The sequence below is a fragment of the Vulpes lagopus genome, chromosome X, assembly GCF_018345385.1.
Source record: "Vulpes lagopus strain Blue_001 chromosome X, ASM1834538v1, whole genome shotgun sequence".
Taxonomy (NCBI): Eukaryota; Metazoa; Chordata; class Mammalia; order Carnivora; family Canidae; genus Vulpes; species Vulpes lagopus.
In genome coordinates, this window is record NC_054848.1 from 106,740,590 (window position 1) to 106,753,794 (window position 13,205).

The 13,205-nt window shown below is 40.0% G+C and overlaps 1 protein-coding gene across 1 annotated transcript in view; it reads left to right on the top strand.

Moving 5' to 3' along the window:
- ADGRG4 (adhesion G protein-coupled receptor G4) overlaps positions 1 to 13,205 on the top strand; it is an 85,937-nt gene that overhangs the window by 36,077 nt on the left and 36,655 nt on the right. The window contains exons 10-11 of the mRNA XM_041740084.1: positions 7,951 to 8,167; positions 9,594 to 9,756. Coding sequence (XP_041596018.1) covers positions 7,951 to 8,167; positions 9,594 to 9,756 — 380 coding nt within the window. The remainder of the gene's footprint in view (positions 1 to 7,950; positions 8,168 to 9,593; positions 9,757 to 13,205) is intronic.

Sequence of the window (13,205 nt, forward strand, 5' to 3'; positions counted from 1 at the left end):
TATTCATCTTGCTTAACTGAAACTTTATGCCTGTTGATTAGCAACTCCCCATTTCTCCTCTGCCAGCTCCTGGCAACCATGGTTCAACTCTATGCTTCTGGGAGTTTGACTGTGTTAGATTCCCCATATAGGTGAGATCATGCAATATTTGTCTTTCTGTGTCTGGCTTATTTCACTTAGCATAGTGTCTCCAGGTACATCCATGTTGTCGCAAGTGGCAGGATTTCCTCCTTTCTGAAGGTGAATGATATTCCAATGTGTGTGTATGTGTGTGACATTTTCTTTATCTCTAGATGGACACTTACATTATTTCCATATCTTGACTATTGTGTATAATGTTGTAATGAACACGTGAGTGCAGATATCTCTTTGAGACAGTGATTTTAGTTCCTCTGAATATACATACACAAGTGAGATTACTGGATCATGTGGTAGTTCCATTTTTAATTTGTGAGGCACTTCCATACTGTCTTCCATAATGGCTGCACCAATTTACATTCCCACACACAGTGTACCAGCATACCCTTTTCTCCACACCCTTGACAATACTGTGTTATCTCTTGATTTCTTTTTTTTTTTTTAAATGAGTTTATTTTTTTTTAATTTTTTAAATTTATTTATGATAGTCATACAGAGAGAAAGAGAGAGAGGCAGAGACACAGGCAGAGGGAGAAGCAGGCTCCATGCACCGGGAGCCCGACGTGGGATTCGATCCCGGGTCTCCAGGATCGCGCCCTGGGCCAAAGGCAGGCGCCAAACCACTGCGCCACCCAGGGATCCCATCTCTTGATTTCTGATAATAGTCATCCTGACAGTTGTGAAGTGATATCTCATTGTGTTTTTAATTTTTATTTTATTTTTAAAAGATTTTATTTATTTATTCATGAGAGACAGAGAGAGACAGAGAAAGAGAGAAAGAGAGGGAGAGGCAGAGACACAGGCAGAAAGAAGCAGGCTCCATGCAGGGAGCCTGACGTGGGACTCGATCCCGGGACTGCAGGATCACGCCCTGGGCTGAAGGCAGGCACTAAACCACTGAGCCATCCAGGGATCCCCCAATAAGTAAAATCTTTATTAAAAAACACAATGAGGGAAAAAAAACAGAAAAAAAAAAGAAGAAAAAAAAAGAAGAAAAAAAAAAAAAAAAAACAATGAGGGCTGCCCGGGTGGCTCAGTGGTTTAGTGCCTGCCTTCAGCCCAGGGCGTGATCCTGCAGTCCCGGGATCGAGTCCCACGTCGGGCTCCCTGCATGGAGCCTGCTTCTTCCTCTCTCTCTCTCTCTCTCTCATTCTCTCATGAATAGATAAAATCTTTTTTTTAAAGATCTTTTTTTTAAAAGATTTTATTTATTTATTTGAGAGAGAGTGAGAGAGAAAGAGAGAGCACGAGGAGGGAGAGGGAGAGGGCAAAGGGAGAGGGAGAAGCAGACTCCCCACTGAGCAGGGAGCCTGATGCAGGGCTCAATTCCTGGATGCTGGGATCATGATCTGAGCTGAAAGCAGACACTTCACCGACTGAGCCACCCAGGCACCCCAAGATTTTATTTATTTATTTGAGATAGAGAGAGAGAGTGAGAGAGAGCATAAGCAGGGGGCAGAAGGAGAAGGAGAAACAAGCTCCTCACTAAGCAGGGAGCCCAACATGGGGCTCAATCCCAGAACCCCAGGATCATGACCTGAGCTGAAGGCAGATGCTTAACCCACTGAGCCATCCAGGCATTCATCTGCTCTCTTATTGAAGATCAGTTGATGGTATATTGTGGATTTGTTTCTGGCTTCTCTATTCTGTTCCATTGTTTTATAGGTCTGTCTTTTTTTAAAAAAAAGATTTTATTTATTCATGAGAGAGAGAGAGAGGCAGAGACACAGGCAGAGGAAGAAGCAGGCTCCATACAGGGAGCCTGACATGGGACTCGATTCCAGGTCTCCCAGGATTATGCCCTGGGCTGAAGGCAGCGCTAAACCGTTGAGCCACCCGGGCTGCCTGGTCTGTCTTTATACCAGTACTACGCTGTTTTGATTACTGTAGCTTTGTATTTATCTTGATATCGAGGAGTTTGATGTCTTTGTTTGAATTTCTCAAGATTGATTTGACTATTTGGTTTGTGTGTGTGTGTGTGTGTGTGTTTGTGGTTCCATATGAATTTCAGAATTGCCTTTTCTATTTCTACAAAAGATACCATTGGCTGAACTAGTTCAGTGAAGCCTGTTGTCCCTGAAGTGTACATCTTCTGATGTTTCTCCTTAGAAGATGCAGCTTTGGGCTTGTAAGCATTCTCCCTGGATGCCAGGGATGACTGTGGTCCTAGCTAGGTTCTCTCTGTTTCTTGGATCTCTCTGCTAAGCTTCTGGATGGTTCACTTGTCTCAGGATCACACCCAGCTGTTAGCCAGCCTCCTAATTGCTAGTTGATGGCTCTGGGTTTTTTTTTTTTTTAAAATTTTTTTTAAATTTCTTATTTATTTATGATAGTCACAGAGAGAGAGAGGCAGAGGCAGAGACACAGGCGGAGGGAGAAGCAGGCTCCATGCACCGGGAGCCCGATGTGGGATTCGATCCCGGGTCTCCAGGATCGCGCCCTGGGCCAAAGGCAGGCGCCAAACCACTGCGCCACCCAGGGATCCCTCTGGGTTTTTTTTTAAAGACTTTATTTATTCATGAGAGACACACAGAGAGAGGCAGAGACATAGGCAGAAGGAGAAGCAGGCTCCCTGTGGGGAGCCTGATGCAGGACTTGATCCTAGGATCCTGGGATCCACCCAGGTGTCTTGATGGCTTTGTTGTTTTTGACAAAGCCCTGGGGCATAAGTTGCTCCAGAATCTGATCCCATTATAGCCCATCCCTTTGGCAGAGACAGAATATTGCCAGTCTTTGAGGCTTTCTCTTACCCTTCACTGTGAAAAAAATATCTGTCCTAAGGGGCAAGACCTTGGGAGATGGTGGGGTAATGAATGTTTCCTTCAAAAGATCCTCCACCTGGGTTTTCCCTGTGGAACAGGGACTGTGTGTGAGTGTGAGGGGGATGGGGACTAATTGCTGGCAGTCAGCTGCTGCCACTGCCCAGTATGGATCTTCCATAGACTGGAGTCAGAAATATGGGAACTTTCAATGCTCACTGGCCCTCATAATCCACTGAGAATAGTTCTTCTACCCCAGGGACCTGGGGGAGATGGTAACTACCATCTAGCCCAGTGGAGCGATTTTTCCACCAGGCAGAGCTCTGGGAGACGGCCACAGTTCCTAGCTCAAAAGCTATGGTTTCCCACTATACTGACCAAGTTTCCAGAGATTTTATTGATTAAATACATCTCAATTGGTTGTAAGATCTCTAATCAACCTCCAGAGACTTTGTGGGGCTTTTTTAGATTATTTATTTATTTATTCATGAGAGACAGAGACAGAGAGAGAGAGGCAGAGACAGAAGCAGGCTCCATGCACCGGGAGCCCGATGTGGGACTCGATCCCGGGTCTCCAGGATCATGCCCTGGGCTGAAGGAGGCGCTAAACCGCTGAGCCACCTGGGCTGCCCACCTCCAGAGTCTTTGAATGATTGTCTTTGCTAATTTTGACCAGTGTAATAGATATAGCGCTTCGTGAACTTTCCCCCAACCTCCCCTTGCAGTCCTATTCTTAAATTATTGCCCTTCCTTATCAGTGTTTTGAAAGCGTGGGTAAGTTTCCCTCATCGGATTTCAGTCTGTATATATCTTGTCAGGCATTGCTCTATCGTGTGAAGCACCCCCCCCCCCCACTCATACGACTAGTTGAAAAGTGAGGCGCAGGCATTCCAGTGCCTTGCAGGACAGGGAATTGTCTTGAGGCAGTGAACTCCTCGGACTTGTCTTCCTTGCAGAAGATGGAAATTTGAGATCCTTGCCAAGGAATATGTAGAAGAATTAGAAAAGTAAGCACAGGTCTGATGGTTTCTAGGTCTGAAATCATGAGTCAGGACACTAGGAAGGGTTGCAACGTGAAGTGAGTGCACAAAAAGTTAGAGAGGTCTGTGTTTTGTGCTGACCTCCCTCCTCTGGGCGACACGTTTTTCCTAGACACGATAATAGAATTTTCTCCATAGGAGAAAAAGTTAAACAACCATAAGAATAGGAAAAGCATGGCACTGGGTTAGGATTTTTAGAAAATTAACTGTCCAAAGTCACTTTATTTAAAAAAATCTGCAGAGGATGAGAACAGTCGTGTGGTGGCTGTAATGTACATAACTAAAAAATAAGTGATCAGATTTATTCACTTTGGAGGAATGCTTCTCCTTGTAAGTTAGGAAGTTAATGAAAAATGAGTACAATGTCAGAGAAAGAAAATGCATTCACGTTGTAACAATTTTTTTTTAGCTTTCAATCTTGCTGACAAGCATAGATATCTTGGTTGGAGAAAAACTTGTCAGTTCCCCAGTTAAATGCTCATTTCATGTAACTCCTTAATATCACAGAGTTCAAAAAGGTATCTTATTTCAAAGGTCTGTGGATTCTTTGCCCAGTTTTTGTGACCTTCAAAATATTTAAGATGCATCACACTCTAATGAAGCTGCCTGGAGCTTTCCACAAAGCTGTCTCTTGTGTGTGTCCATCCCGCCCCTGGGGTAAGACAGTGCATGGTGGAGAGAGAACGATGACAGGGAGAACTGGGAAGCACAGCTGTTCCAACCCCCAAACTGTGGAGAAAAGGGACAAAGGCACAGATGCTGTAGTAGAAAGTGATATTTAGAAACGCTAGCTTTGGAATCAAAGAGGCCTGAGTTAGAATCTCTGTGTCATAATTTCTTATTTGTATAAAGGGAATAATATTAGTACCCATCACACAGGGCTATCGTGATGATTAAATTGGAGAATGTGTGTATAATGTCTTGGGGTATCTTGTCTCCAAAATGCCCACCATCAATTCATTCCCTCCTTGTCAATTAGAAGTTGAATCAGGGCTGCCTTGTGACTACTTAGCCCAGTAGAATTTGGCAGTGGTGACACTGAGCCAATTTTGGGACTAACTTTTAAGGGGACTGGAAATTTCTGCTTCCTTTCTCTTGTATGCTCTCATTTGGGATTCTTCCTCTCAGAACCCAGACACCATGCTATAAGAAGCCTCAACAGTGGTGTGCTAGAAAATAGTTAACAACCATCTCTGCCAAAAAAGGTAATTTTGCTCCATTTGTTGATTTCCTTGGTGTAATATCCCCTGATGGCCGAATACAAACTACAACATGCAATTACTGAGCATGAAGTTGGTAAGAGATACACAGGAACCATAGATATAAATAATTACCAAAGCATAGATTATTAAAATGTAGCAGAATTATTAGGAAGTGATGATTCTTGAGTATCACCATTGTTTACCATAAAATTTATTTAATTAAAAGTTGATATAATTTAATTTTCAATAATGGTTGTGTTTAACAACCAGCTCACAAAATTCCTGAAAATTTACAATTCATTCTGACAAGTTGATAGCAGCTGGTTCCAGTATACCACAGGCTGGATCCAGCATACCACTGAGCCTAAGCCACTGGGAGAGGCCATGTGTCAGGAACAGCCTCAGTTGACCCTCAAAGGACAACAGCCCCAAGTGACTGGTCCATGGGCATCAACTGCCAGCCATACGAGTGAGCTGTCTCAGACTTCCAGCCCAGTCTAGTATTCAGATGACTCTAATTCCAGCTACCATCTGACTGCAACCAGATGAGAGACTGTAAATCAGAACCACGCAGCTGAAACTGGTCAACACATAGAACCATGAGGGATAATAATGAATTCTTGTTTGAAGTTGTGATGTTTTGGGGTGGTTTGTTATGCAGCTGTAGACAATTGCAATACTGACTCATAGAAATTAATAAATAACAGATATTATTATTGTTTTGATTGCTGCAATTATTGGCAGATTAATTGAAACTATTTTAAGCAATGGGGGGGTCTATTTATTTTACAGCAAATAAGGGAGGATTGTTTTTGCTGCTTTTGCCTGAGGACTTAACATTTTTACACAATGAGTAATTTGTCCTGAATTTGGCTTAAAAAACATATAACTCTACAATTACTTTCCACAATATAGTTAGTCTCCCATTGGCCTGTTGTTTACTTTCCTTCTGAGACAGGAAGGACTGCATGAAGTAAAGGCACACCACTGAGGCCCAAAGAATACTCCAGGTGGGCAGCTCTGGCTCTCCCATTTACAGGAAAGCCTGAAGATTTAATGAGAGTGATAGAAAGATCTGTGAATGGGCAGCCCTGGTGGCGCAGTGGTTTAGCGCTGCCTGCAGCCCGGGGTGTGATCCTGGAGACCCGGGATTGAGCCCCACATCAGGCTCCCTGCATGGAGCCTGCTTTCCCCTCTGCCTATGTCTCTGTGTCTCTCGTGAATAAATAAATAAAATCTTAAAAAAAAAAGATCTGTGAATGAGAGTGCTACATTTTTCTTCCATTCCCTGTCTTCTTGTTTTCTGTTTCTTTAACTGACCAGAAGATAGATGTAACAAGGACAAAATATTAATTTAGAAGTAATTACAACCTTGTTCAACCTCCCTCTTTCTTCCATCTAAGTTCCTAGGGGAGGCCGTTGTTGGGCAGATTGAAGTAAATTGTTAAGGGGGGGAAATTGATAGAATTTCAGTTAAGATTGCTTAATTTACATCGACAAGGACAGAGAGTTGTTTGGGGGAGAGAAGGGAGAGAGAAAAAGGAGGATGTTTATGGTAATTTATTTTTTATTTTATTTTATTTTGGTAATTTATTTTGTTCTCTCAAATAGACTTGGTTATTTGTTATTTGTTTTTTGGGGGGGTTTTAAAAAAGATTTTATTTATGTATTCATGAGAGACACACACAGAGAGGCAGAGACATAAGCAGAGGGAAAAGCAGGCTCCATGCTGGAAGCCTGATGTGGGACTCGATCCCGGATTCGGGATCATGCCCTGAGCCAAAGGCAGATGCTCAACCACTGAGCCACCCAAGTGTCCCCAGACTTGGTTATTTGTAATGTAATCCAGGTTAAGTGTGTTATGAGTATAATCTCTCTCTGGACTTTTTCTCAATGCATTGTTATTTCTCGATTATTTTCCATTGTATTTTGGTTACTGGACTTAAGTGTGAATGCTTTAAGCTAAGAGGGCACCACAAGGAGCTTAGCTTTATATCGCTTATATTGAACTAGAATTTAATTTGTGTTGTATTAATTTAACAAATACTGGCACTATGGTTATGACAAACAGGTCTTTTGTTTTAGAGATGCACACTAAAGTATTTATGGATGAAATTATATGTCTGGGATTTGCTTTAAAATATTCTGGGGTTGGGGGAAGGTGGGTGAGAGTGTAGATAAAATAAGATTAGCTCTTCATTGACACTTGTTGAAGCTAGGTGATTCATGAGGTACATGGGGACTCATTATACTATTCTTTCTACTTTTGTGCATGTATGAAAATTTCCATAATAAAAAGTGAAGAAAAAAGTGGGCGAGTTAATATCTATTATTCTTACTCTCTCTAAAAAAATCTAAATTAAGATGCTCTTTATTATATGTGGTCCATATTTGCTTTTCTTTTCTGTGGTTGCTGGTTCTTGACAGACAAATATCATCACCACCCTTGATTATGAAAACACAGACTGAGTGTTTGCTGATATTTTAGTACAGGTGGGATCTACTTAACTCAATCCAATACTCAAAAGTCTTAACTTAATTAGAATCTAATTGCAAGATGATCTTCAGTGACAAAAAGGTTTCCCTGGTGTATTTTAAAAAGGATTTAATGAATAAAAACTTGACTTATGTGCTATTTTCTGGGACTCTGCCTATTGTAGAAATTGAAGTCCAGCATTTTTTTACTGTAAATTTTGCTGCCTGGGTAGATATTTGCATTTGACTGCCTTTACTTTTTAAAGGGAAGGAAGTAGACCAGCATGGCCTCAAACTAAGTAATGCAGGTTTTCTATTACAATTTTCTTTCCCCAGAGAATGCGGATGATGTTGCAGAGCACATTTTAAATTTAATAAATGAATCCCCTCTTCTGGATGAAGAAGAAACAAAGATTATTGTTTCTAAAGTATCTGATGTTTCACAATGTCATGAGATAAGTATGAATCTAACCCAGGTTATATTACAAATAATCAATGCTGTTTTGGGAAAGCAAAACAATTCAGCATCTGATCTGCATGAAGTAAGAAATGAGTAAGTACTAATACTTTGGTAAAATAAGTTATTTCATAACATGTATAATATTTGTTATTCATTCCTTTGCATACAGTCCACCAAATTTTCAAGGTCAGGTGGCTATGCATAGAAAGCTGAGTTATTACAATGCAATGAGGACATCCACTCAAATCTCAATTGTGAAGAATGCATCACAAAATTCTTTTTTTTAAAGATTTTATTTATTTATTCATGAGAGACACAGAAAGAGAGAGAGAGAGAGAGAGAGAGAGAGAGAGAGAGGCAGAGGGAGAAGCAGGCTCCATGCGGGAAGCCTGATGTGGGACTCGATCCCAGGTCTCCAGGATCACACCCCGGGCTGAAGGCAGATGCTCAACTGGTGAGCCACCCAGGCGTCCCGCATCACAAAATTATAACTGATCCTTAATCACAGCAGCTTTTCAAATAGATAGTTGCCTCAAGCCAAACCTCCACTCTATTTTCCCAGTCCTGGTGGTCCCCCAACTTCTTTTTTTTAAAGATTTTGTTTATTCATGAAAGATACACACACACAGGGAGAGAGAGAGAGAGGCAGAGACACAGGCAGAGGGAGAAGCAGGCTCCATGCAGGGAGACTGATGTGGGACTTGATCCCGGGATTCCAGGATCATACCCTGGGCTGAAGGCAGGCGCTAAACCGCTGAGCCACCCAGGGATCCCTGGTCCCCCAATTTCTTTCAAATGCATCCACCCTATGCTCAAGCAAAAAGCTTGGGAATAATAAGTCACCTCCCTCTACCTCATAGCCAATCAAAAACCAAGTCTTGTAGGAGACATTGGATGTGATATTTTTAATCCCTGGAATATTCCTGGAACCCATCTACTTGTGTCCATCCCCACCATCACCACCACCCTAGTCCCCAGCCTCATACCTCTCAGCTGACCTACAGTAACCTCATAATTGGGCTCCTTCCCCTCTATGCTTGCTTCTCTATGGTCTTTCTTCTATATGGCAGCCAGAAGGATATTTTAATGCACATATCAGATCATGTCATTCTTTTGCTTTTAAAGCCCCTCAGTGGCTTTCTGTTACACATAGAATAAAATCCAAATTTCTTGGCCTATGGGGCCATGCAGGATTTAGCTTTATATATAACAATGTCATTTAATCTTGAGAACCACCTTGTGAGAGGAGTGCTAGTATTACCTCCAGCTTGCAGGTGAAGAAACTGAAGCTCAACCACGTTATTTTATTGGCCCATGCAGTTAGAAATTAGAGGAGCTAAGATTTAGACCTCAGGTTGTCTGACTCCAAAGCCAGTGCTCTTATTTGATAATTCCTAAACAATATAAAGACAGTGAATAAACCTAAAGGAAAAATCTTTCATTGAGGAAATCTCATAAGGAGAATAGGTTTTATATTAAAGCAGTAGGAGTGCTCTTTTCTCCCTGCGGTTCCTTGCAGAATCCTGAGGATAATTGAGCGTGCTGGTCACAAGATGGAGTTTTCTGGGAGGACAGCTAATCTGATGGTAGCCAGGCTGGCATTGGCTGTCCTGCGGGTGGACCACACATTTGAAGGCATGGCCTTCAGCATTCACTCCTATGAAGAAGGCACAGACCCTGAGGTGAGTCCAGCCCAGGGAACTGAGAACAAATCAGGCAAGCACTATTGCAATACTTCTTTGGGAGAGAGAGGAGATACTTTTTAAAGAGTTTAGTCTTCAAGGGACCCCTATGAAAATACAAATATCCCAGGGTAGATTCAGATAGAACCTTTAGTAGGCTAACACTTTGTTTTGAATGGTGTCCACAAGGTGTGCAATGACACCACCTTTGGCTCTGTGACCCAAAATCACCTCATGTTACTTTATTATTAGGTACCATTTCTGGAGTACTTATTATATGTTGGAGCATTGAGCTACGGTCTATACAGATAAGGAGATAGAGCAGTTAAGTAACATGCTCAAGGACACAGAGTCTAATGGCTGAGCCAAGATTCAACCTATGCCTGGCTTTAAAGTCTGGGCCCTTTCCATCACACCACAATCCCCACAGCTACTACCTCCACTGGCAACCAAGTTCTGATATTTTCCACCATAGTTTTGCCTGTTCTAGAACTTTGTATAAATGGAATTATATAATATGTACTGTCTCATATAAGATTGCTTTCATGTAGCATTCTTTTGTTTCTATAGTTTATTCTTTTTTATTGCTGAATAATATTCCATTGTATGGATTTACCAAAGATTATTTGTCTAGTCTCCTGTTGATGGCCATGGGGTTGTTTCCAGTTTTTGGCTATCATGAACAATAAATACTGCATTGAACATTCATATAAACATTTCTATATGGATATATATTTTCATATATCTTGAGTAAATACCTAGGAATGGGATTGCTGTTTCATAAGATATAAGTTTAAATTTGTAAGAACCTTTCATGTTGTTTTCTAAAGTGGATTGTGGAGTGATTTTTCTTTTTAAAAAAATCAAAGTATAGGATGCTTGGGTGGCTCAGTTGGTTAAGCATCTACCTTTGGCTCGGGTCATGGTCCCAGGGGCTGGCATCAAGTCTCACGTTGGGCTCTCTGCTCAGTGGGGAACCTGATTCTCCTTCTCCCTCTGCCTGCCACTCTGTCTGCTTATGCTCTCTCTCTCTCTCTGTCAAATAAATAAATAAATAAATAAATATCTTTTAAAAATTGAAAAAATAAAATCAAAGTACAGTTGACACACAGTGCTGCATTAGTTTGAGTTTTCATTTTTGTATTGACCATTTGGGTATTTTCTTCAGTGACATATCTGTTAAAATCTTTTGCCTACTTTTAAATTGGATTGTTGTCTTCTTATTGAGTTGTAAGTATTTTTTTTTATATATTCTGGATACAAGGCATTTATCAGATATATGTTTTGAAAGTATTTTCTCTGTGACTTGCCTATTCATTTCTCAGTGTTATCTTTTTTGTTTTGGGAGACGGGGGTGGGGGCAGAGAGAGAAGGTGAGAATCTCAAGCCGACTCCATGCTGAGTGCAGAACCCAGCATGGAGCTCCACTTCATGACCCTGAGGTCATGATCTGAGGTGAAGTCATGAGTTGGATGCTTAACAAACTGAGCCACCCAGGCACGCCTTCAGTGGTGTCTTTTGATGAGCATAAGTTTTACCATTGATGGGGTATAATTTATCAGTTCTTTCTTTTATAAACAATCTGTGACTTGTCTAAGAAATCTTTGCCTACTAGTAGGTCATGAAAATATTCTATGCTTTCCTTAAAAAATCTATGGTTTCAGCTTTAATGGTTAGGGCTATAAACTTAATTGAATTAAATTTTATGTATGATGTGAAGAGATACAGTGTAGCATATGGTTTCAAGTTCATTTTGTTCCATATAGATAACCACTTATTCCAGCACTATTTATTCAAGACCTTTGTTTCCCCATTGGCTTGCTTTGGTGACAAAAAATCAAATACCCATGCAGATGTAGGTCTGTTTCTGAACTTTCTACTCTGTTCCATTAATTCTTTTGTAGATGCTTATGCCATTATCATACTATCCTGATTACTGTAGTCTTGAAGTCAGGTAGTGTGAGCCCTTCAACTTTGTTCTTTTTCAATATAGCTTTGGTTATTGTAGGCCTTTCCTGTGTCCATAAGAATTTTCAAATGTGCTTATCAATGTGCGCAAAAAAGAAACATGTGAAAAGTGATTGGGGTTGAGTTGAAGCTATTGATGAACTTTGGGAGAATTGATTTCTTAGGAATATTAAGTCTTCTCATCCAGGAACATTTACTCAGGTTGATTTTAATTTTCCCTTAGCAAAGTTTTGTACTTTATTTATTTATTTATTTATTTATTTATTTATTATTATTTTAAGTTTTAATTTTCATTCTAGCTCATTAGCATACAGTGTTATATTAGTTTCAGGTGTACAATAATGTGATCTAGTACTTCCATACATCACCTGGTGCTCATCACAAGTGTACTTACTCCTAGATGATAGAGATAGACATAGATATAGAATATCAACTTTATTTTTATATTCTTGCAGCAAACAATTGTAAAATTAAATTAACAAAAATTCCATTTGCAACAACATCAGAAAACATAAAATGTTTAGGAATAAATTTATTTATTTATATCTAACATGGAGCCCAATGTGGGGCTTGGACTCATCACCATGAAATTGAGACCTGAGCTGAGATAAAGAGTTGGACAGTTAACGGAGCCACTCAGGTGTCCCTATGTTTTATAGTTTTAAGCAGAATAGTATCAAAATGTTTTATAGTTTAAGTGGAGTAGTATCACATGTATTTTGTTAAATATGAAAATAAAGTTGATATTCTATGTCTCTATCACCTAATTTTGGATCCTATGAATTTGGTAGTTGTAGCAGTTGTTTTAGAGATTCCTTAGGACATCCTATGTAATGTTATCTGGCAATAGAGACAGTTTAATGTCTTTCTTGTTTTTATTCCTTTCATTTCTTTCTTTTGGCCTTTTTGATATTAGTGTTTCCCAAAAAATGCTGAATTGTAGTAGTTAAATTGACATCCTTGTCTTGTTCTTGATATCACAGAAAAAGTATTCACTATTTTACCATTACGGTGATGTTAGGCATGATTTTTGTTTTGTTTTGTTTTTAGATGCCCTTTATTTGATTGAGGAAATTACCTTCTGTTCCTAGTTTGCTGAAAGGTTTTATTGTGAATGGTTGACAAATTTTGTCATTTTTTTTCTGTATCTCTTGAAGCAATCATTTGGCTTCTCTCCTTTATCCTTCTAATATGGTGAATTACATTGATTTTAGGATGTTAAGCCAATCTTGCATTTCTGGGAGAAAACCTACAGGTCATGATTAATTATCTGAATTATCGTGTTTGTATAATGCTATTTTCAACCTGCTTATATTTTAAGTATTTTTACACTTATGCTCATGAAGGTTGTTGGCCTGGAGTTTTTTCTAATTTTATCAGGCTTTAGATGAGGGTTGTGCCAACTTTAAAAGTGAGTTAAGAAATGGTCACTGTTCTACTTTTGGAAAGCATTTGTGTGACGCTGGTGTTATTCCTTTATC